The sequence below is a fragment of the Dermacentor albipictus genome, chromosome 1, assembly GCF_038994185.2.
Source record: "Dermacentor albipictus isolate Rhodes 1998 colony chromosome 1, USDA_Dalb.pri_finalv2, whole genome shotgun sequence".
NCBI classification, from domain to species: Eukaryota; Metazoa; Arthropoda; class Arachnida; order Ixodida; family Ixodidae; genus Dermacentor; species Dermacentor albipictus.
In genome coordinates this window covers 76,565,963-76,592,060 of record NC_091821.1, presented here as the reverse complement: position 1 = coordinate 76,592,060, position 26,098 = coordinate 76,565,963, and the positions used below count along the sequence as shown (strand labels likewise).

At 41.6% G+C, this 26,098-nt stretch overlaps 1 protein-coding gene across 1 annotated transcript; it reads left to right on the top strand.

Moving 5' to 3' along the window:
* The first annotated feature begins 287 nt into the window (after positions 1-287).
* Positions 288-25,710, top strand: LOC139048107 (folylpolyglutamate synthase, mitochondrial-like). Its single transcript, XM_070522565.1, has 11 exons — positions 288-833; positions 6,697-6,825; positions 6,898-7,016; positions 9,877-9,988; positions 10,080-10,151; positions 10,229-10,290; positions 13,136-13,316; positions 15,938-16,097; positions 16,176-16,277; positions 21,838-22,394; positions 25,307-25,710. Exons 1-11 carry the CDS (start codon positions 723-725, stop codon positions 25,379-25,381), a joined length of 1,680 nt encoding a protein of 559 aa, XP_070378666.1. The 5' UTR covers positions 288-722; the 3' UTR covers positions 25,382-25,710.
* The last annotated feature ends 388 nt before the right edge of the window (positions 25,711-26,098 follow it).

Genomic DNA, 26,098 nt, shown 5'->3' with positions numbered 1-26,098 from the left:
AGCGCCGCAGGTGCGAGAGAGTCTGTCCGACACAGCGGTCGCCAAATCGGGCGTCAGTGACCGCTGCTTCACCTATTTTACAGCGCCGGCAGCCAGCGTCCGAGCGTAAACAAACTCGGCCCCACTACTACCACTACGCAGTGACGGCAGGGACAAACGTCTACAAGAAGCAAGATTTTCTCTCTCGCGCCCCCCTTTTACTCGCGCCTGCGCACAAACGGCTGGCTTTCCTTTAATGAACGTCTCGTAACGCAGAGCACAGTGTATACTTGGTGTATACAGTAGGTCGTGGTTTGGACGGATTGGTTTGAGCACTTCTGTTACTTTAGTTGTTTCCTGTTGCTACCGTACTGTTATACTGTTATAGTGAGCAAGAGTACTGTCATAGTACTGTTACTCCATACCATAGCCTCACAGAGTTATCTAGGAGGTTATGTCCATGCATTGGTCCATGCGTCATTGCACGTGTTCTGTGGTTGTACGCGAGGGCGTGATAAAAGATAAGGGCGAGCTGACGTAGGGAGTTGAGGAAATGTCGTGAGCAGCAGTCAACGATCACTCAGGGACGGGCTCAACGGGCGGTGGGCTAAGCAGGGAGGCACGTTTAGCACAGTCGCATTGGTTTGCTGCGCCACTTTTGGTTTTGCTGTGTTGGCTAGGTATGTAACTCGGCCATCCTACCAAACTCAGTTCTGCTGGTTTCTACACATGCCCAGTCTGGAATGAGAAACCTGCTCTGCCGCCTGATGATGGTGAAGCCAATTCATGTTAGAACTGTCTGTGAAGTTCCATCCAAGCCAAAATCGACCGTCTCGACTAAACGGTGCTATGAGGTGAGATCTGCAGCCGATTGTCACCCGGTAATGTGCGCCGGCGTGCAACGTCTGCGTCAGTCTACAGCTCGCGTAATACACATTCTGCTGGCACTTGCGCCCCTCCGTTTGACTCGCAGAAGTGCTTTTTGAAACGCTTCATCATCGAATCGAATCACATTTTATTTCGCTAGAGTGGTGATTTCTGGCATCGCTGTGCGGAAGCTTGCCTATCGTCGTTTTGCACTTTTCACGAACTTACTGGGGGCCAGCTGTTCGGGCTTCATGAAAAGGATTCGCGCCATGTTAACATAGTGTATTTTCCATCTCCGCTGTATGAATGGTCAGCAATGTGACTAAATCCGTTCTCTAATTTGATCTGCAGTAACTGCACCGCATGCACGATTCCAGCAGATGTACCACCATTTTGTAATATGTATGGTAATACACTGTTTCACAGCTTATCTTTTTCGATGCTTTACCTCAGAACCCTAGTTTACTAATGTTGACGATTACTATTTTTAGTAATCTTCGCGGGCTTCTTAGGTAATCGCCTCTGTTCTAAAGTACATACACTAAACAAGAGAACAGAATAGAGCCTAATAAAGAAGTGTTTGGGGCCTCCGTCATCATTCGTTATACAAGTAAGTTTGATGTACAGAGCGCGCACCGCACCACTCCCAATAAAACAGGGACACAATTATTACTTCGTTATACAGGTCATTTCGTTGTAGAGGCAGGCGTTCGACTCGACATTCTAAAATTAATTGATGTATGTACAACTATGGAGTTGTGAAGTACGATGTATCCATATATTCTACTGTCCTTACGTGCTGAAGTGTGTGTGTATGTGTGTGAACGTGCACACCACTTTTATTGCCTTTTTTCCTTCTGGAGCAATAGTTGCCCAAAACAGATTTTATTACTTCCACAGGAATGGAAGCTTCATCAAAAGTACCTTGATTGAAATGATTACACTCGTCCAGACCAGTGAACACGTGTATATCCCAATCAGAGCTGTGCATATGAGTAGCAGGACAGATATAGTAGGGATGGGAACATCTCACTGATCTCAAGACAGCTTCTTACCGAGTTGCCACATAAACATTATTTAATTTTTCACATTGAAGGAAGCTAGTGCAATGTCTACCTGTTGCTAGTAAACCTGGGGCCATATCTTGTTTCATTCCATTTTCTATTCTTTCCTTATGCATTGTACCAAGTGGTCAGTCTAGACAATAACAGACATGCCATCCTTCGCAGTGTCTATGGTCTGAGCATGAGCTTGTGGCTTCGATTCCCAGCAGCTGCAGCTGGCATTCCATTAGAAGTGTAATGTAAAAAATGCTCATGTACAGAGTGGGTGTATGTTAAATCCGGTGGTTCAAATTGGTGTGGAGCTCTCCACTACGGCATCCTTCGTAACCCACTGTGGAGTTGTGGGATATTAAACTCCACAACTTAATTAAAATTTTTTAGCTTAAAATAAGTTTCTTGCTAAGCACTTCAAAATAATGTTTCCATGTACGGAGAATTACTTTAGTCCTGTTGCTTTTTTGTGTATAAACACATTATTTTGTCGCTTTGTCTGTGTGTTGAAGTCTTAATAGTATATATAGCAATGACCCAGGTCCAGTCGTTCTGGCAATCAGTTTATTGATTTTCCAAACAATTATGTTTTTATTGCAAGCAATCATCCAGGAATAAATGCAAATCTGCTTGTTTGTTGTCCAAAAGTTTAGCACAGTTGTGTTACGTTGGTGCCTGTTTTCTTTTTTATTGTGCTGAACTTCGACTGTTTTTGTAGTGATCGCTAAGTACTACTGTATACCTCTTCCATGCATATTCTGCTGTTTTAATTGGTAGTCTCAAGAGGCGAGTTTAACAGGACACTAAAGAGGAATATTACGTTCATCTGTATTTGTGAGTTACACTACTGTAAAAAAATTGCCTTTCGTGGCAGGAAAATAGGCTTCATAAGACAGAACAGATGCATAAACAAAAGACGTATGGTGCCGCCACTCTGAATTTCCTGCACCAGCAAGCTCCAACGTCACGGCTTTTTACAGTGTTGACTCCAGTATACTTAATTTTTATGTTCATAAATACAAGCTGCACTGCAGACTAAAGCAGCCAAAAATTCAACCTAGTAAGCTTTGAGGACTTCTGTGTGAAAAACAACCAAAATGCGAAAACATAGATGGAAATCCTTTACGTCAATACTTTGGTTTAAGCTTTAAACATTAAAAAAGTTTAAGTTTAAACATTAAAAGTTTTAAGTTTTAAACATTAAAAAATAAGAGTAAACCTTGGCCGTCGTTTTCCCTGATAGTAATCAACCCTGTTTTGTTAAATGGGAGAAAATAGATTTTACGATAATTACTCTGAAATAAAAACTCTACCCTTCTAAACTCGTTTAGTGTTGGTGTTTACTATCCCTTTAATCAACACTATCCTTCTCTCTGACCTTGTGGTAGTCCTTTTTGTGGCTTTCAATGTACCTTTCTATTTTTGTGGTGTCCATTGTCTCCTCTTCACCATGTGGTCATTGCTGGTTGTGCATTATGGTATAACATTGTAGCATTGCTTAACTTGTGCCTGTGCTGCTCAAGTAAAAATGTGTGTTTGGCTTTCAATGATCCACAAGTCAGTAATGTGCTGAATACAATGAAGACAAGGCCAGCTGTACAGCTATACAGCAGTCAGCCTGCAGCCTGTAGAGGCTTGGTGCATAATTTAGAAGTGGCTGAATATGGACGTTATTATTAGAAAATGAACAGGACATGACATATATTAGCCCTTTTGTGTCCTGGGAAGGTATGCTGTAGAGTCCACCTAGTGGACTGTCCATTTCGGCCGCTGCTGATTGGCTGGGGCCGCTCGTCTCCTCCTCGCTCGTACAGCTGCATCCAATCAGCAGCGGCCGAAATGGACAGTCCACTTGGTGGACTCTTACAGAATACGCCCCCACCCCCTCCTGCTTGTTATGGCTTATTTTTGGCAATGCTCAGCCTGCAGTCATTTTTTTTTACATTGCTGGACTTCGAAATCTTGTGTTTTTAATGAGCTGTGGCTTCTTAGCCTCTCACATAGCCATATCTTAAATCGTGACCTTTGCTGCATCTTTCAATACTGTCTGTAATTATATATATATATATATATATTTGACAGCCCATTGTAAGAGTTATCATTATTAGAATTGGGTGACAAGCGTCTGTGCAGGAAACCACCTTTTCTGGGTAGCCATGGTTATATTGCTTAGTTTCTGGAGTCTCCCACTACGGCGTGCCTCGTAATCAGAAAGTAGTTTTGGCACTTAAAACCTCATAATTTAATTTTTAATCTGCCTTTCCTGCGCCCTTTGTATTGTTTTCCTCCTTGAGGCAGGTGGGCATTGAATCCCGTCTGAAGGCAGCTACCAGCTGTTTCTGACTTGCTTAAAAAATGTTTTTCACGTTGAATAAACTTTTGAAAACTTGTCCCTAAGTGTAAATGTCGTCTTTCAACAAAGCTCACACTTACTCTCTCTGGTTCACACCGGTGCACTTTGTCGTAATTGCACTAGAGGCATCTGCAAGCTCAATGACACATATATGCTATGGGGATTGCCATCCTCATATGCAAAGAGGCGTGGCAGTAGAACACGTCGTACTGCTACTGCATCTACATGATGCATCATTCTGAAGCTTGTCTACAGCAAGAACGTGAAGAAGGAGAGACCCAATTTTTATTATGCACAACCGTATGAAGGCAAGGAAAGCATAGGGGAAATCCTTTGCTGTTCTTAATTGAAATGTAGAAATTATAAGGTAAAGGGAAATAACAGTGGACAAAACAACATCTTGTTGTTGGTGGGAGCCAAACTTGCTTCCTACTCATGCGGAGGATGCGGGTTTGGGGTATGGGTTTAAAACAACGAATGAATTCCACTATGCTTTTGTTGTCTTCATTATCTGTTGGGGTCATCTGGTCTACAAGAGGGTTTTGCCAAGATTTGCTTGCATCATTTGATGACTACAGCCATATGTAAGGTTGTGTCCCGTGCCTCCTGTTGATCATACTTTGTGAATGTGCAGCATGTCCATGTGCAAATAAATGCAGTTAGGTTGCTTCAGGTCAACTTTACTGTGCTATGATTAGTTTATGAGTGCCTAGTGACTGTCTGCTTAGCAAGTGAAAATGAAGAATGCTATGGTGTCAGGCTGCAGTTGGAGTAGCTTTTATGAGCTCAACGGCTGATTGCACTCACCAAAAGTGTTTCCATGTGAAGTGCATGTGTTCTCTATTATGCTGTTTGCTCTAGGAAAAATATGTTCTGAGGTGCTAGAAAAGTGCTATAACTCAATTTTATGCTATCATCTACATCATGAGTGCAGCAAAAGTTCAATGGAAATTAAAAGAAATGCGTGCATAATTAATGGTTGGGTGTAATTTGTTATTTATAACTTTCTTTAAACTCAAATTCTCTCAATAATATTATGGCATTAAAGAGAGTAGTGGCAACTTCAATTTACGTTCGAAATGGCACTCTTGAGGAAGTATGATGGTGTTGCTGGCGATGGAAATGGGGAGCTGATTCAATTCACATGACATCTTCCTCTTGAATGAATAAAAATTCATGTTGGTCTGGCATAATGGCACTTTTAAACGATAGTTGACATAAGGTGAAAGGTAATAGGGAGAAAAGAACAAGACGCGCTACAGCTGAGGGTTGGCAAACAAGATGTTATGAAAAATACACAAGCAAAATAGTTTTCGTCTGTAAGAGAGTTCAGGTAGGTCAAGAGATTTTATGGCAGTTATACTGGCAGTACTAGAATAGTTGGCAGCAACGAACTAAACTGAATGGCTTTGGATTGCTTCAAGTGCAGATCCAAGTATGAAAGAGTGAGGGTCGCAAATTAAATAAGCATACTTGAGATTTTATGTAACTGTTTTTTCAGAGCAGTTTTAAGGAAACAGAAGCTAAAGAAAAAATTTCGGCGCAAAAACTGAGAGTGTAGTTAGCATTGTTAATCATGTATGTAGTTAATATGCACATTCCACAACAGATTGTTGTGATATGGTCACCAAGGTATTTGTAGGAATTGGCAGAAGAAAACTGAACATTGTTAAGGGAATAAAGAGGGGTACTGCAGGAAACCCTCATTACTAGTAGTACTAGTAGTTATTGCAGTAATAGCAAAACATGGAAGGAAATGAAGGGCATTGTAACCGTCTCACTTCCGTGTGGACAGCTGTACTGTCCTGTGGCCATGGGAAGAATATGGGTTAAGAGAAAAGATAAGGGAGAGGAAAGCTACAATAAAATGGACATAAACTAAGGGAACATAAGTAAAAAGGGGGGCATAACTATATGTGTAACCATAAATATAAATCTCATTTTGCATTTGCTAACATTAATTGCACGGAACAGTGACTACACAAGGAAGTAATGCTGTCTAGACCAAATGAATCTGAGTACAATCATGTGGGTTAGTTATTTCATGAAGTTAGTTAGAGTACTTGCATACCATATGCTTGTAATGTCCTGGGATTTTTCTTGTTGAGGGAAAGTCAAGGGGAGGGAGGGACGTTCAAAAGAACCCAAGCAGAGCTTGGGTTTTTGGGTACACTGAGTCGCTTTGTATGGCTATTTATAAAGCTCCCATGTGAATTGCAAGCAGAATAGCTAAGATGCCGGAACTGTAACTAATTATGCTGAATATTGGCCACTTTGTTTGCACATGTCACAATGCTGCGCTATAAATAATTGCAGACATGGTGCAGGTGTGGCACCAACTAGCACCACCTGGGAAACCCTCCAATACATGCAAAAAACATCATTATCTGTAAAGAGAGAGAAGAATTGAACACCTTCAGCGTATTCAAATGTGCCTTTCAGGATGCAGTGTATGCACTCAATAACCTCCAGAGCAATGAAGCTACTCTGAAAAAATCGATGCAACACCCACCCAATGCATTCCTCAAGTCAAGGCGAATGCCTGAGCACCTGCAGGCTGTTGGGCTAAAGGTAAGTTGTGATATGAGGTGATCGCTTTTTGTGTGCAGGATAAGTCATACACAGTTGTGTGCATTGACGCAGGTATCAGATCTTGATGACCTCAAGATAATCCATGTGGCTGGAACAAAAGGGAAAGGGTCAACATGTGCTTTCGCTGAATGTATTCTCAGACAACATGGCTTTAAAACGGGTCTCTACACGTGAGTAGAAATGTCTACCTATGGTTTGAACCAAAAGAAAGTTTACACCTTTTGGGACATGTCTTGCCTCCAAACAGTAATCATCTTTCTTGCCTTTCCTTTCTTGAAAACTCTGTGCTCACTAGTTTCCTGTCAAGAATACTATGCCACAATGATAATGCACGTGCCGTTCGTGACCTGAAAGTACTGGGTGCACAGTGTATGCAGGACCAATGATTATTGTTTTGGGAAAAGATAAGTTTGAAAGGGTGCAGACTTTTCTAGAGAGTATTTTTGTTTCACCAATATCCCTTTAATTAAATAAGTTAATTACTACTGTACAAATGCTATGGAATCAGTGATGACTCAAGTTAACCTCAACACATGGCGTTTATTTTACAACAACCATTTTAGTACCATAGGGGTATGTATATACCATAGCAAGAGCTAGATCTGTTCACAGCCTAGTAGTTAAACCAAACAGAGCCTGTGCTTAGTGCTTGTACTGATGTTCTAGCCAATGATGAACTAAATACAGCGGGCTAATTTTAGGCCCATACCCCTGGCCTGTCGATCGTAAACTCTTGCTTGTTGTGTCAAGGGAGTTGGAGGGTTGCAAATTGATTACGAAAGTAGCTGCAGCTAATACTGTTTTCAAGGACTGGTCATCTTGGCTGGCTCTCTGTAATGCGAGTGATTCTGCTTGTAGGCATTCTTAATATCATTCTTTTCCCAGGCTGGGATTGGCCTTAGAGACTCTGAGCCTGTGTACACTACTGGCGTGAGCTGTGCCTAGTCCTGCTGTATCCAGTGCCAGTGTAATGTAGCAATTCCTTCCCCTTGTTTCTATGCTACTCATATCCACTGTTCATGGCCGGCTAATCCTGTTTATAAAGCAGGTAGAGTGCCATTGTGACCACTGACCAAATGCAAAAAGGAATGGCACTGGCATAGAATCATTACATTACCCTGACCCAGAATAGTGGCTTATGTTCTGCATTCTGCCCTTTACACTTGAAACAATACTGTGGCCACTTCCAATTTGTACAGCATCCTGTGAACAAGCATCACTTCTGATGAGCTTGCAGTTCAGAAGTTTATGGTACATGTACAGCCCAGCACACATGAGAATGGGAGGGGCACTTAGAAGTATGTCTGTATCGTCTACTGTGGGCAACTTGCTTTGAACATGCATTGATACAAAGGCTGACTGCCACTGCTCATGCTTCTCGCTCCACAACTCACTTTAGACATGTTCATTATAATAGTGACTGTACCTTGTTACTAGGCAAGCCTTTGCAGTCTTTACTGCATAGATTGGTGATTTAGCAATCAAGCACTGCTCTTTTAGAAGCAAATTGTCTCAGACCAGTGTCTTGATGTAGGCAGTGCAAACACACTGTGCAGTGTACCATTCCCGTGCTGTAGGCAGATGTGCTGAGGGCTGTACATGGCTGGGGCATTGCATTAAGAGTGAGGGATCATGTGATGGAAGTAGGAAAATGCAGGACTGCATGTTCTACATGCAATGTGAGGCGGTGTCAGTGTTGGCGAGACGCTGATTTGCACTTCAACAGGCATAGCTAAAGAAACGTGCCCCTTGTTCTCGATTCACTCGTGCTGCATCAAAGTAATCGAGAAAAAGGAATGTGTGATTCTAGCAACACAGATGAAAGGACAATATGAAAAGAAAAATTTTGCTACCACGGAAAACCCTCTCCCAACTAAAACCTTTCACCTACAAACCCACAACTGCATTTGCTTTAAAAAATGTAAGGAGAAGTGCCATCTTGCAGTGATAACGTGGTTTTGTTTCTGATTGTATTGAACTGTAAACAGGCTCACAGAGGAATGGATGGGCCTCCTTATTGTGAGAGACTAACTAGTATGATAGTTTATTTTGTGAGAAAACCCAATTTCCAGATTTCAAAAAAATAAAAATAAAATAAAAATGAACAAGCATGATTTACCTATGCTACACTGACCAACACTTTTTTACTTGTTTTGTTGCTCTGAGAACTTTCTCTTTGAGCAGTCTGCAAATTACCATTTTTGTTTGGCATGAAGCTTTGCAGGGCAGCTGAGTTGCAGAATTTTGCGAACTGCCTGTTATCTGCTCCTGACCACTTGTGCTTTTTATAAAATTAATACTGATGTACTGTCACTACACAGTTATGAGCTCCTACTTATATGTACAACTAGCAAGATTTCATTTCTCTGCCGAAGGTGTCAAAACAAGTTGCAGAAATGTTTTTTTCTGACAAATGCTTTGTGGGTTACTGCATGTTGGTTGTCACTGAGAAATGATTGTAAACTGAAGTAACTGAAGATGTAAATAATTTAACGATAATTGGTAGCATATATCTTCATATATGACATTGTGTGAAAAACAGTGATGTAATTAATGCGTGCTGAGGGATATAGTATTGCTGCTAGTAATACTGTCGTTATTAAATAATATTTTCTGCAAAGCCAGGCATTCAGAAAATGGAATGCATTTACTAGAAATATTTTCTTGCATCATAGTGTTTTGTGCAATGTTATCTCAAGTCTTGGTTAGATAATGGGGTTTTTCTCTTCTATAAAGTCATTGCTCACTGTTTTGATTATAGAGAGCTTTGTATAATTAGCTGTGGCATTGTATTAATTTGCTATGGCTGATCATAGTTTCTTGTCTGGAAATTAATTATTGCCCAAGTGAAATATGTGCCCAGTAGCATGAAACATACTAGTAACTACAAAATCCTCTTGTCAATAGGAAGCCTGTGTATTTTATATATTTCACTTGAATGTACCGTCACTTATGAGAATAGATTACTCAAGTATATTGAATTTCATTTAAGTAACGTTTTACTGTGTTTTTGCTGTTCTGCTGTGACAGTTCTCCGCATCTTGTGGCAGTTCGAGAAAGGATCAGAATAAATGGGAAACCACTGTCTGAAGATGCTTTTGCAAAGTACTTTTGGGATGTTTACCACAACTTAAAAGCCAAGGTTCGCCAGCTTCTTGCATTGAAATGCTAAAGCAGTGTGTGCTGTTAGCCGTCTTCTGCTAACCTGGCTGAACATTCTTTTACGTGGTTAGGAGGGAGCAAACATTCCAGCCTACTTTCAATTCTTGACTGTAATGGCGTTCAAGGTATTCATCATGGAAAAAGTAAGTGCACGTTGTTGCTGCTCAGCCTGCTGACATGTTGATACTTAATTACACACATATTTGAATGTTCCTTTCAGGTTGATGTGTTGGTGCTTGAAGTAGGCGTTGGTGGCGAATATGATTCCACTAATGTAATAAGGTGAGAAATTGTACAGGCAGTTATGCAAATGCTGCGACTGTTGCTGTTCTTGCTGCTGCTGGTTTTGAATTCAGATTCATACAGTTAAACCCTCCTTTAGTTTTACCAGTTGATAGGAAAATATCAAAAGCACAGTCACTCCAAACCTTACATCAGCACACTTGAAGAAAAAAAAAAGTTTTTTAGGTTATTAAGCATTAGCCGTGCTTCCGAGGCTACTGGTATTTGCTGTAGTAGCTTTTCTTTTCAATTTGGCTGTTAACCATGTTCCAGTTTTTTTTTTACAACGGAAAGCTTCAGAATTCAATCGGAAGTGGAGCTTTTGTTTGCAATACAGTTTTTACTACGTGCTTAGGTGGTGTAGTGAGGCACTCCTGTAGCTTTTTTTTTTGTTCACTATACCTAAAGAACTAATCGCAATTTACGCATAACATTGTCAGTTATTGTGCAAGCATGAATCACCTAGGTTAAAGGGATACTAAAGGTAATTTTATACTTCATTTAATTGCTCCTGAATATGTGCATCCAGATTCCCTGCACCATGGTTTGTGGGTTCTGTGCATGTTTCTTAAAAGATATGGTTGTAAAAAAGAAAAGAAAGAAAGCCTGTCAGTACCTCACATGCTCCGATGATATATTAGTCAACTGTGAGCAAGGAACTGGTGGTATTTATTACTGTAGGTGATACCAGACTGATTGCAGCTTGGCTTGGCCTCATTATATTGTCTTATCTAGCTCGTGTTGCACAAAAGATTAGTGCACATGAAGATGCCTGTACATGGTGACTCTGCACATTGTTCTTGAGTGATTTTTTTTCTGAGTGCACACAGAAGGCCGAGATCAAGTGTATTTTCTACTTGCCAAGAGGGATGCCAGCTGTCTATCCATTCTAGCATGCATGAATGCAAGCTCTTTTGCTCATTCTTCCATAATGGGGCTTATGATGTATAGTAGATTCAAATTCCTTTTCTAGCATGGTTTCAAGACACCACCTAATGCCCAAATTGTATGTATGCATCTCAAGAGGCTGCACTGAAACGAGCTCTGGCAGAGTTTTGCACGATGCCTTTAATCAGTGCTCCTAAGGAGACTGTTGCCGCTGTTTGTTTATTCTCGTTTTTTTTTTAAGCCTTGCAGACACAAATATACAAGTGTGCTTTCTATGAAAATGGAATGAAACTAGGTAGTAGGTTGCACTGATGTGGACAACTCAAACATGAGGGAAGTGACCAACTACATGACTGTAATTGACTCATGACTTGCAGCACCTCATGCAAGCACTGGCACAGTCACCAGCTCTCTCTTTTGGTATTTTCTAAATGAATTAAATCTCAAGACTCTGGCACATTGGCGTATCAGTGACCTATGCAATATAACCTGCAACTTATATCCAAAATTAAAATTCATTTCATCAAATTTTCGAGCATTATTTCAGTGGGGACTAAGGTGACTAAGGTGCAATAATGTTCATTCATGCCTTTGGTATACTTCTTGCCAATTTGTTTCATATTCCATTGTATTGAACAGCACGCAAGTCGGAGAGATCTCTGAATACGGTGATGAGTGCGACATAATCATTTTGATGTAAATTGAAAAAACTTGCGTAGCATGTTTCCCCTTTTGACTTCATTCTTCAATAGTAGGTATATGCCTTTCCTTAAGCGTGATCACAAACCTTGCATGTCAAGTGGCTTGTGAAAATGATGGCACTGACACTGTGCTGATGCATATTATGTTAGCATAAGACACAATGAAATCAAAACATTGCATGGTGACGGAATAATAATCAGATGCCTTGAGTAATTTCCCCATGAGTTATTTTCCCGCCTGTACAGCGAATGTCACACTTTGTAGCAGGAACTAATTTTCAAATGTTTTGTGCTGTACACACTGCTAGCTGCTGAAGTGTTTGAGAGAACAGAGAATCATTAAAGCATACAAGAGGGATTGTGCAAATTTGTCATTAGTCACAAAGTTAAATGTAGCTGGAGTAAATGCACAATATCCTACCTTGTCAGAACACATGAGTAGGAGTTATGAGAGTACATGGAAGCAGAGGCTATAACTAATTTTTATAGCAGTTTGTTAGAAAGGCCAGGTAGCTCTTTGATAGGATAAATTCATGTTGTTGAGCACATTGTTGGTGGCAGGTGAGGCAGCATACAGCTCCATAGCATCTGACACTCCGGAGGGATTTTATTGGACTGCGTATTTCCTCTAGGGGTACGAGCAGCTTCTGCCTGCACAAGTGCAAATCATGCGGTCTCCTGTTCCTTTTATCTGTGAAATGAACTGTACAAAACTGACTCTTCGCTGGTCAGTATTTTGTCTGTGCTGATGCTTGTAAGTTGTCAGAATGCTTTGGAAGCAGAATGCTTTGGAAGCAAACTGGTCACTATTATATGCACATGCCGACTTAAGTGATCAAAGACATTTTGCAACTGGCTGCATCCGTGTTGGCTGCAGCTAGTGATTCCTGCGCTGTTCATGTAATGTTAGTGGCTATGGAGGCATAGTTAAAGCGCTGGCTCTCTAGCACTGCAGGTTAGCCAAGTGTGTGTGTATCAAACTTGGGAGATATACGAATAAACTAGATTAACATTCCTGAAAGTAGCATGTGAGCATGAGCATTATCCCATCATCAGCAATAGCAGCTTTTGCTTCCTGCTGAGCCTCCTTTATATTTCACAATACTTGTGCGCATTTTTGACAAGCCGCCAATTGTAGCACCGGCATTTTGATAATATTTTGCAGAATGAGTGACTGCCAGTTAATGCTTATGTTTGCAGCATTACACAATAAAATTGATAAATGTTATGTCTTTGCATTCCTTTTTCTGCTGCAGGCATCCTACTGTGGTTGGCATCACATCCTTGGGTTTGGATCATACACGTGTGCTAGGCTCAAGCCTGCAGGAAATTGCTTGGCAAAAAAGTGGTATTTTCAAGAAAGGCTGCCCAGCTTTTTCACTTCCCCAACCAGAGGGCGCATTTGAGGTGCTCCAGGAGAGGGCGCAGGAGAGGGGGGTGTGTGGTGCTATTTTGCCTTCACATTGACCCTGTGGTTGCTGCCGTAGTCCTGTAGTAGCTGCTTACTACACCTTATAGTGGTGACAGAGGGCATGCTTTGATGATCAGATGTGTTCAACCATATTTAATTGCTGGCTGCGACAGTATTAGCTAACTTTACTTTGGCCGTTTGACTGTTCTCTAGTTAACTGACAGTGAAACTATTTGTTCTCCTGCAATTTATAGAGTATTTTAATCCTTAAGAGTAGGAAGCTGTTGAAACTATGCATCTTAGCAGAAGAACAAGCTGGTGAGGGTGTCTTTCAAGTACAGCAGGCAACAGAAATAAACATACGAGATTTATGAAAGCCGAAAGCATGAACTCTGTTGAAATGCAGTTCATTTGTGACTGTGAATAAATTTGCCATCAGGTACATTAGCAGTAAAAAGTTGCTTATTAGAAAGTTCAACTCGTAGTGCTGTTTAACAACATTGACGGTATCTGGCGTGATTCACCAATTGCTTGGGGTTCCTGTTCTGTTTCATTGTCATAAAATGATTGACTTCAAGTTAGCTCATATCGAATATTTTAAGCTACTCTACAAATGAAAGAGTATAAAAGCGGTTTAAATAAAAAAATGTCTACTTTGTGAGCTTGTGTTGTAATATCATCATTGAAGACCAACATTGAAAGTTCAGTGCAAGCAGTTCTGATTTAAGCATATTAGCTCTTTCCGTACTGTGCCCATTGGGCATAGTTAGCCTGCTAACGATGGTTTGAAACGCCACTTTAGAGACCTTCCGCGCCGCTCACAGACACATTGGCAATTGGACGGGAAGGAGAACTACATTTTTGTTTTCTATGCAGTCCTATTTTTTCACACCCGGCAGTGATCTTTGAACGCGCTCCGAAGTTTTGCGATTGTCAAAGCAGAAAGCAAAAATGGCTGCCCGCTATTGGTGACTTGAAATGCAGCTTTCGAGACCTTATGCACTTCTCATGGACACACTGTGCCATTGGACCTGAAGGAGGAAAACTATATTTTTGTTTTCTAAGCAGTTTGATTTTTTTCGCGCTAGGCGGTAATTTTTAAACGCGCTCCGAAGTTTTGCAGTCGTCAAAGCAGAAAGCAAAAATTGCTGCCTCTGGGAGCGGCACGCACGCTTCGAAAGATTGCAAATGTCGTGGTTCCGCTGCGTCTGCAGCTGATTTTATCGATGGATTGAGCATCAGCGAATCTCGAGATGCTGCCTTTTCCTCGGACTTTGACTCTGAGAGCAACGATGATGCAAACCAGCCTGGAATATCGGCAGCCGCAGCCCATCACACCGAACTGTAGTGCTTGCAGTTAAATTCTTGTAGTAGAATACCTGTTCAATGAAAAATTTCGATTTTTTTCTAAGATAGTGCCTATTAGATGGCAATACATTTTGTATATCTCATAATTTTTGTTACTTATTTTTCTTAGTAGATACAAGCATGCTTTACAAACTTTGTTCAGTGATTCTGGCAATTGGTCTTGTTTATGACATATGTCTCGTTAAAACTTTTATGCATGAAAAGTGCCTTTATTCTGCTTTTTGTTTATGTATTACATAAAATATTGAGTGCAGTAGTTCCTTCAGAAAAAACAAAAATTGGTGTAATCTACAAAAAAACGCGTATTTTCCACATGGTAGGGAAAGTGTTAATTTGGATAAAATGATATGTGATATTTTTTTGAGAATTAATGGGAAGTCTCTTTAGCTGAGCACGTCTTGCTGGATCATAACTGCAGCCTTCAAAAACATGCTAGTACATCCCTGATAAAATGTGGGAAGGATAGTGTGACATGCTTGTGAAAGCTTGATGCGCCTGACTCTTCTTTCATCTGAGTGATAACCCTGTTTATCAGCCAGTGCTCAACAGCCATATCTTTATGGACCTTTTATCTGTTCTAGTTTCTTGCATGTTCGTGTGTAGGAGTTGATGCTACATTTCTGCTTCTGTGTCCTCGTTTTCAAAGAAGTGAGCCTGTATGCTTTTTTTTGTTGTTCTGTTGCAAGCAGCACTCTTCACTTACCTGTGTGAAGTTGGCTTCTTAAATAAGTAGCTAGAGAAGTAGTGTATGTACTTGGTGATAATGTGGTTTTTCAGTCCTTAGCAGTTCTTCAAATTGGCTTATAATGCAGCTTTGTTGCCCTTTAGTGTCACGTTTGTCTTGTTTGTGCATAACCCTTGTAGTTCCAATGCCAGAAATTGAAATGCCTCTTGTGCATTATCACTTCGAAGTGCGACTTCCAGTAAGTGCACAGGTAGTTCATAAGCATGGTGTAGCATTTCATTTTGCATCTAATTTTATGCTGATGGTACATAGGTACATGATTGGTATGTGTAAGGAAAGCAGTGTCACCCTCAACAAAAGAGATAGTGCACAGGTTTTTGAGCATTGTGCCTTGAAGATAAAAACGATGAAGAACAGGTTCTATAAATCTTTCACATGTTTCCAAGAGTGAAAGTACATAAAATTTTCTTATCCATGTCTAGACTAATGGGCAAGGGCTTCATTACTTCTACTACAACTGGGGAAGAGCTCATGGAAGCATGGGTTAAATCATTTACAGTCCAACATTTTTTTTTCATTGCTGCATTTTTACAGTGTTCACTCAGCTTAGCACCACCACTTCTGACATATGAATGCGAATTACCACTCCACCAACTGGGTATACCAGGGGAGCCACAGCAGGCAAATGCATCCCTTGCCCTGCAGTTGTGCAAGACTTGGCTTTCGAAACATTGCTCATCAAGCTCTGCAGTCAGTAAGTAGAAAGAAAGAGGTGCTTAAAAGTGCTTGTTTTTACCCGAGACTCCGATACACATTTTTTTTCCTCCGACAGGAAAACAAGCAATAAGGGATGCTGCTCAACAGAAATGGCTACAGGACCAGAATTTACCTTTTATTGCTGCTCCTTTCCCGATATCAAAGTTAATGGCTAAAGGTGAGTTAGTGACACATAAAGTTGCAGTTTTCTGTCATGTTGTTGTCCTTTTCCCCCTCCGAAATTGCTGCACTTTATGCAGTGAAGCTGCATTGTGTGAAGCATGTTTCAAGTTCATGAAAGCAGACAAATGTATTTGAGAGCAGGAAATTGGAGGAAGTAAGTTTGCATCGCCAAGACCCCTTTGTTCTATGTACAGCTAACTTTGCTCATTTCGCATGTGCTGTACAATTGTGTTGGCTATGTTCCAAATTTCAGGTATTCTTCACAGCATTTGCTTTAAGGCACATTTTATGCACAAATAACTGCGTCAATGCAGACATCTCTAGTCATTGTCATTATTTTAATACTGATATATTTTACACAAGTTACAGTGACTGATTTCAGGCCATTTTACAGCCATGCTATATCTACCATTTGCAGTTCATTTCTTCATTTTGTTAACGATTCGTTGAAAACTCATCACGACGTGCATGGCATTCTTTGACCATTTCTGGCCCTTGTGCCATGTTTTTATGGTGCGAGGACCCATACATCATCATCACAAATAACTGCATTATGCTACACTGTGTAGAGAAATATGTTTGCAAGACGATAATGTTTTCTCTGCTTTGAAAAACATTGTCGGTAAATTTCATTTCACAGCATTTGTTACACTTGTTTGGCAGACATGTGCTCAAGGGGTTAGATAATGGACATTGTGTTGCATTTTAGGTGTGTAGATGTCAATGCACACTTGTGCGCCTGAATTGCAGCATTCTCAATCGTGTTTCCAAAGTGCAAAGCCTTCATGCCTGTCATAATAAAAGCTAAGGGTGTTTTGATCAGTGTTCATTGCTATGTCCATCCTACATCTTATCCTTTATGATCCTACAGGATTTCTATCTTCATGATGACAGTGCCAATGTGCTGCTTAGTTTATGCTAGGTGCCATAACTGATTGCTTTTTTTTTAAATGTGGAAGTGTAAAATGGCTCATTGAGCGAAAAAGCCGGCGCCATCTATAGCAGTGAAACTTCTCATTGGCTGCGATGCCACGTCATGAGTGCGCCTCGCGCGCTTGGGATGTGGCGAGGCATTATAATAGTGCTCAGCGGCGTTCAATTGGACATTAATGCTTTCGCATTCACAACTCATAAGGAGTGCTTAGGTATCCTAAGATTTTTTTTTTTTTTCATTTCTGTGATGGAAATGGGGGCTTCAGTCTTTTGAAACACAATTTAGACAGCTACAATATGAAAATGTGCAGTGACATCTTTTTTAAAAAAAGATTAAATTTCTTTAGAGCCTGAAAAATATAACCATGGGTACAACTTCATTGGGTGTTTTTTGGCATGCTCTACAACTTTTCATATATAACATTTGAAAGTTGTAATTGTCATCAACATCAGGCTATCTTTATGTCCACTGCAGGGCGAAGGCCTCTTCCTGCGATGTCCAATTACCCATGTCTTGTGCCAGCCGATTCCAACTTGCGCCTGCAAATTTCTTAATTTCATCACCCCACCTAGTTTTCTGCCATCCTCATCTGTGCTTCCCTTCTCTTGGCACCCATTCTGTAATTCCAATGGTCTACCGGTTATTCATCTTACGCATTACATGGCCTGCCCAGCTCCATTTTTTTTCTCTTAATGTCAATTAGAATATTGGCCAACCCCATTTGCTCTCTGATCCGCACCACTCTCATCCTGTCTGTTTATGTGATGCCGAACATTTTTCGTTCCATCGCTATTTTCGCAGTCCTTACGTTGTTCTCGAGCTTCTTTGTCAATCTCCAAGTTTCTATCCCATATGTTATCACCAGTAGAATGCATTGATTGTACACCTTTCTTTTCAGTGATAGTGGTAAGCTTCCAGTCATGATCTGGCAACGCCTGCCATATGCACTCCAACCCATTTTTATTCTTCTGTAAGTTTCCTTGTCATGATCAGGGTCACCTGTGAGTAATTCACCTAGATAAACATACTCCTTTACAGACTCTAGAGGCTGACTGGCTATCCTGAACTCTTGTTCCCTTGCTAGGCTATTGAACATTATCTTTGTCTTGTGCATATTAATCTTCAACCCCACTCTTACACTTCCTCTGCTAAGGTCCTCAATCATTTGTTCTAATTCGTCCCCAGTTTTGTTGAACAGGACAATATCATTTGCAAACCGAAGGTTGCAGAGATATTCGCCGTTGATCCTCACTCCTAAGCCTTCCCAGTTTAATAGCTTGAATACTTCTTCCAAGCATGCAGTGAATAGCGTTGGAGAGATTGCGTCTCCTTGCATGACCCCTTTCATGATATGTAACTTTGTACTTTTCTTGTGAGAATACTTAAAAATGTGCATAATTGATCTCAGCTAATTAGCTACCTCATCACACCTCAAATAATATCCCAAGTAACTCATGACAACTACGGGTAAATTGCCTTGGTGCAAGTCACATAAAACACTTGGTAAATTTCCTGTAGTTTCCTTGCATGGAATAGGTACGATTAAAGAAAAAAAAGTTCTGGAAAGGTTGAACAGAACGTCCAACTGCATTTGTGGACAGCAAGCAGTAGCATGCTTCTGGATGCATACACATAGTAAAATAGGCTTGTGCTAAAGCAACCCTAAAAGGACCATGAAAAGTCATTCAGCTTAACAGGATAATCCTTCAACACATGCCTGGATGGCAGTTACAAGAAAGAAATGCCTGAAATTAATTCAGAAGACAAAGACAATACCGAGAACAAGCATTTATTTGGCATATTTGGCATATTGTAGCATCCAGCTACACGCCAATTTTCAAGCCAACATACGCGCCCGTCAGGCGGAGTTAGTGCACAGTGTCAAGCTTGACAGACTTTCGGAAACTACCAGGCCATACCGGCCGCACAGCAGACGAACTACGGTGCACAACCTTTCTTCGCACAGTGTCGACCCAGCTGAGGCCTCGGTCCTGGAGCTAGGTCCGAATTTCAATATTGCACCTGCACCTGACGTCACAAAGGTTGTGTGTGCGGTGGAGTGCGCGGTTAACTAAGTTGACCCGTCCTGCCATGACGAGGCTTGCACCCGCGCTATTGGTGACCTTTCTGGTCTGCATCGGCGGAAGTTTGTTTCCCCTCTTTCTGCAGAGGAACGAAAAGCTGTAAAGCGACTTCAGGCGAACACTGGAATCGTGATTCTTCCCACTGACAAGGGGAATGCAACAGTGCTAATTGACACGGCTGTCTACAAAAACAAGATGTTGACCCTGCTTAATGACCAGGACACTTACGTCCGGCTCACTCGGGACCTGACCTTGAAGGTTCAGAGGGTCATCTGCATGCCGGAAACAGTGTAGTCGCATAAAGTTAAAACGGACTTCTAGGCTCTCCTGGCTGACGTGTACCGCTTCGTAGCTCCTGAGCACAAGTCTTTGTATTTTAAGCTTCTCTGTCATAACTGTGCTGCACCTGCACTTTATGGCTTGCCGAAGGTTCACAAGCCTAACGTCCCTCTGCATCCAGTCGTTGACTACACCCGCTCCCCTCTCTACAAATTGTCCGCATACCTGCACCAGCTTCTGGCTCCACTCATCGGGAAGAGCTCCACGCATGTGAGCAACTCCGGCGACTTTATTGAAAAAGTTCGTGATGTGTCTCTAGACGACGACAAGGTGATGGTTTCGTTCAACGTGGTGTCGCTGTTTACCTCAATTCTGACTAACATGGCTGCGGAAGCATGCACTTCTGCTTTAGAATCTGACAGGACTTTACCAGACAGGTCACCCATTGACGTTCCCGACCTCTAGAGGCTCTTCTGTTTTTACCTTGGAAACACGTACTTCTGTTTCGACAAGGTGTTCTACAGGCAAGTGCACGGTATGGCAGTGGGTGCATCCGTCTCTGTTACTGCTGCCAATCTTACGATGGAGTGTTTGGAAAGCCGTGCTCTCGCGTCCTTCGGTCCTAGGCCAAAAGTTTTTCTGCGCTATGTGGATGATTGTTTTTGTGTGATTCGGCCCAGTGCTTTGGCTTCGTTCACCGCACAACTAAACAGTCAGGAAAAGGCCATCCAATTTACAGTTGAGACAGAGGTCGACAGCAGACTCCCTTTTTTAGACGTACGTGTCACCAGACGCGATGGACGGCTCTCGTTCAGCGTATACTGTAAGGAAACTGGCCGCTACCTGAACTTTCAATCCGTTCATCCTGGCGCTCACAAAAGGTCGGTTGCTGCCTCCCTGCTCAACCGTGCGAACCGCATTTGCACCGCAGCAGAAAGTCATTCCATGTGCGAGAAGACCTCAACAAGCGGCTACCCCACGTCTTTTTAGAGTGCTGTGGAACGCCGCCTGTCCAATTCAATCGGTCCGGCTAATCCCCGACCAAGAAAGCATGCTGCCGTACCCTACGTTCCAGGGATAAGCGAAACCTTGTCTCGCATTCTCTCGCATGACGTTGAGGTGGCGCACGTGCCTGTGTGTAAGCTGAGGCAGGCACTCGTCGGCGGTAAGGACAGGCTTCCGAGAGAGTCATTTCCCGGCGTAGTCTATAAGATACCCTGCGCAGATTGCGACTATGCATACATTGGTGAATCGGGCAACTTCAAACAGAGACTGAGGCAGCATCAGAAAGATGTCGAAAAGAAGCGTACAGTTTCGAATGCCCTTGCCGAGCACACGGATGCAACGGGCCACAAGATTGACTGGGATCGCTCGAGAGTCATCGGCCAAGAAAGAGACCTGAAATCGTGGCTGTATCTGGAATCACTGGAGATACAAAAAACATGTCACACGCTCAATCGAAATTAGGGAACACTTCCCCGTTATACACGTGCTGCTTACGTCACGTTCTGAATTATACATAAGCTTTCGTGAACGTTCCTTCATCCCATTTTGGACAAGGCTTCTGTAGGGAAGCCGAAACGTATTTTAGATTTAATACTTCTTTAGTACTTCTTTTGGTCATTGTCCGTCATTTTATTGCTTCAGGCAAATTCATTGTAGTGATGTTCATTGTACAGGCATTCACAATACATATAAAATATGGGAATTCGGTGGGGACATAATTAATCCTTCGTTATACAGGTCATTTCACTGTAAAGGGATTCATTGTAGAGCCGTTTGACTGTATTCTGTTTCAGATGCAGCGTAGCATGGAGACGTCTAGGCATTTTAGAATCTCCACCTATGTAACTCATTACTTGCACAAACAACAAAAGAAAAGCGCCAGCAGTTGCTCAGATATTTATCTCATTGCACTTTTTTCTGATGCAGATAGCTATGCAAAATAACCATTTTTGTGGTACAGGTCAAAAGTGTGCCTGTAGGTATGCATTTTTGGTGCTTCCAATTTTTAGGTGCATTCTTGATATGCTGTTCGAGTTTCCCAAAAAACTATTGAAAAATGGAACACGTTTACAGAAGCAGTATTACTGGATGGATCTGTACAGTTGGTAACTGGCATAAGAGATATCAAATACTCAAGAAGCCTGACTTCATAACGTTTTGTTAGAATACACCTTTCTACATCAGTCTCAAAATTTTGAATTTTACCTATTGAACTTACAAAATTATAACAAAAGTGGGCTGAACATTTGCAGGTCTCGAGCAGTGCCGGTGGGCTGGTAGGTGTCAGGTAGTCCCTGCTGGAGAAGGCATGACACTGTACTTGGACGGTGCGCACACAGAGGAGTCTGTGCATTACTGTGTACGCTGGTGGCGGGAAGCTGCAGCCACTGAACAATGCACCTTGGGCCCAAGGATACAGGTTCGCCGTGTGCTTCTATTCAACTGCATAGGGGACCGGCGGCCTGAGGTTCTGCTCTCCTATTTAGCAGACGAACCCTTTCATGTAGCTATCTTCACTCCTAATCGCATCACCATAAACAAGAGCCCATACTCGGACCAAAGTGACTTTACTGTGGAGAAGTGCACAGAGATGGCTAGATGCAAATCCAACATGCGCATTTGGTGTCATTTACTGTCAAGCCTGCAAGAAGAAGAGATGCTTGGTGTTGGCCGCCCTACCTGTCCGCCAAGCATCAAGGGAAACCCTGAAGACTCTTGCATTGTCTTTCCCAGCATCTCGGATGTCATGACCTGGCTCCGGGAGCAGCAGATGGCTGCCAGGCAGTTGACCCCTTCATGCCACATACAGGTAAACACTAACTGTTTCGTAGTGGTGGCTTCTTGTTGCCCTTTATTGAGAAAAGTGTGAAAGCAGCAGCATGTACTTAATTGATCTTCTCTTGCACGTGTCATTAAACGGTGGAACTGTGCACTGGATTTGCTCCAAACTGCTACTACAGGCAAAGCTTGCTACATGCTGCTACAAAATATTTATTTTCGCAATAATTGTGCCATGTCTGCTTCAAATATTTCTGATGGCAATGATTGTCAAAAAAAAATCAGAGCTTGTGCTTTCCCTGCTTTGTAGCCTACATGTGATTGTGCATCAGCATTTCCCGTTATGAATCTGCCTCCGTAGGTTAAGTCACGAGAACAAATAAAGTGGGGGGCATTGTCCCCTGCCTTGTAACTGTGTCAATTCCATTTGGTGAATAACTGGTCAGAGCAGGAAAGCTTGCCCGCAAACAGCAAAGGCAGTGACCAGAAGTGGAGGCATCAATTGTCAGCACAAAACGAGTGAAAGTATGGCAATTCTGATGTACATGGAAAAAAGCAACAGACGAAAATCTAATCTACTTTACTAATTTATATGTGTACAACTTATGTACCTACTCTTTATGTATTACCCATTTTATTAAGGTCTTTAAGGTAATGAAATGAAATCTCCAGGATAAAATCAAATTGGAAAGAAAGATGCTGAACAGTGCTGAATTTGTAATTCCTGAAAGGATGAAGGCATAACATTCCTCTGACATCGAGAACAGTGAGATTAGGCCTGTCGATTTGCCAGCACCATTGTGAACCAGTTCACGGCAGCACACAAGAAGGTCATAAATCGTGCAGCTCTAGTTCAGCAGTGAAGGTGCAACATGACACTTGAAACAAATGGTAAAGTGCAGATGCAGTGCAGGCACAGTATGCTTGTACTCCTAATGTGCCCTGTCCACCAAGTTTGAGAAACAGGGGCAGGGTACACAGTTTAGTGACGGGTCCTGACCTGCAGGTATGGTTGGCTTCAATCTTAAAAAAAGTCAGTTTCCGCAGCAAGGCAAAGCATTGATTGCGATAGCAAATTATTTGACAGCTATACGAAGGAGGTTGGTCATGCATAAACTGCTGACATCTACAGCATATGGTGCACAGCTGTGATGTTATTGCACTTACTTTATACAGAACATCATGGCAATGTCAACAGCAAAAATTTGCCTCGAGTGTCCATATAATTGCTATCTCACTCAAATAGTACAAGCAACGTTTGCATTTGTGCCGAAAGCAAAAATGTGCAGAAATGTATAAAGGCCTGCATGGTCATTTCTGCCAGTGACCGAAGTAGCAGTAAATACATGCTGTCTCTTCGGATGACTGATAACTGTTGTTAAGCTACGGACAATCAGACAGCATATTTCTAAAAGCAAAGCACACTGTGGGCAAATGTGTGCGCGATTTTCTTCTCATTAGAGGGCTATAAAAACGAAAGAGAACTACTAGTGCTGACATATTAACTGAGGCATGTTGTTTAATCCAAAGTAGTGTCTGTTTCGTCACAAACAGAGAGCTGAATTGCAGGCTGTGGCAAATACACAAAATATAGTGCACATGGGCATAAAAATGCATACATACAACACTCCCAGTATTACACAGCACACGTGCGTAAGTGGGGTTTCACTGTCACTCATGCCCATGTGCTGCCCCGTCTGCTGTGCTGGTAGGAATAGTGCAGAAAAATTGTGAACCAGCTCTCCACCTTTTGAAATGAACAGCAGGGTGCAGCACCTCATGAACTGGTTCAGGCAAATCGAACGGTGTCGATGGAGGGCCAGAAAAAGCTCTTGGAAACAGTTGCAAGCTTGGAGTGTCTCCAAATAAGAAGTAAATTATATACAGGGTGTCCCACGTAACTTCACCCAAACATTAAAAATATGCAAATGCCACGCAGCTGGACAGAACCAAGGTAATTTTGCTTGCACTTGCTTGGAGATACTAAGAATTTTTTCATTCTGCGTAATTCGGTGATTAGTCTTAATTAATTAACCAGCTTCTCAAATATTATAATTAGATGAAAAGTGTCACTGAGAAAATTGTAGAGCAACATGAAAAACTCCTGACAGCTTTCTGTTGCTTGATAAGTGCTACATAAAAGTGTTTTTCCGAGCATGAAAGAAGCCCGCAAATGCACACAAGATTGCTGTGCACTTTGCGTGTATTCACGGGCTTCTTTCACGCAGCATATATCGAGAAGCAGAAAGCTGCATCAGGAATTGCTCTACAATTTTTTCATTTGCACTTTTAATCTAACTATAATATTTCAGAAGTTGATTGATTAAGACTTTTAATCTCATTAGGCAGAATGAAAAAAATCTGACTATCTCCAAGCAACGGCAAACAACATTACATTGGTTCTGTCCAGCTATGTTGCATTTGTGTATTTTTAATGTTTGGTTCAAGTTACGCGCGACACCCTGTATACTAATGTAGCATGCAGGGCGAGATTCCACCAGCATTTAATCTGTCTTTTCACTATTGTCACGTGGTGAGCTTCAAATTTATGTAGATCATTAAACTTTGTTGTACAATTCTTTTTAACTTCTAAGTTTGCATGATTTCTGTCTTGATAACTTTGTAAAGTGATTGTAGGAGTTGCAGAGCTTGTGTAGTATTCTTTTTATGTCATTTACTTATCGAAAATGCATCTGTTTTAGGAAAATTGAGTAACTGCCACTGAAACATGCAGGCCAAGAATTATAAGAAAGTTTTCCCCTTTTTTCTTCCTAAACAGTTTCTGTTGATGTCAAAAATCTTTAAAAAACCACAAGCTATATGGTAACTTTCAGGAGCACATTTCATTTCAAGTTGACAGGGAAAATATATCCTGCTGTTTAAAATAAGAGTGCTGGCTTTTGACAAGCAATTTATTACTATGATTTTTTTTTTCATTTTCAGGTTTTGGTAACTGGAAGCCTTCATCTAATTGGTGGAGTAATGCGCCTACTGGATCCCAAACTTGCATTGCTCTAGTAGTGCGAATCAGAAGTCAGTAGCAAATCTTTAGCTGCAAGAAACTGTACAAGCATAGCATTTCCTTTAGAAGAGGGCACATTTTATTAATTGCATTTCTTACTTTCTATACAACACCAAAGGTATTGGTATACCTTGTATCATGAATGCATTTGCTGGTACTTACTGAAAGGTATCTACTTTTAAGTTACATTGTCAATAGTATTACCACTATGCGACAGTTTTAACATGAACTTGTGCCTTTATGAAGCTCTAGTTCAGTTGACATGTCTGTAAGCATTGTTAGCTGTCTGCTGAGTACTGCATTAAAAAAAAAGTTACTTCTTGTAGCCCCAGTAGCCTTTCATGTTGTAGCATTGACAAATAACATCTATAGCCATTGTAGCTTGTGATGTCGTTAATGCACACACCTTGACCCGATTATTAAATGGTGCATTTAAACTATTATCTAGTGCAAACTTTTCCAAGTTTGTCTTTTTACGGCAAAGTATAGGGCTGGTACAAACAAGGACAAGAGGCCCACCGTGTTGGCATTGCGCTGCTAAGCCCAAAGGCGTGGGATCATATCCCGGCCGTGGCATCTGCATTTCGATGGGGTGAAATGCAAAAATGCCCATGTACCAAGCATTGGGTGCACGTCAAGGAACTCCAGGTGGTCAAAAAATCTGGAGTCCCCCCCAGTGGCGTTTGTCATAATCATATCGTGGTTTTGCCATA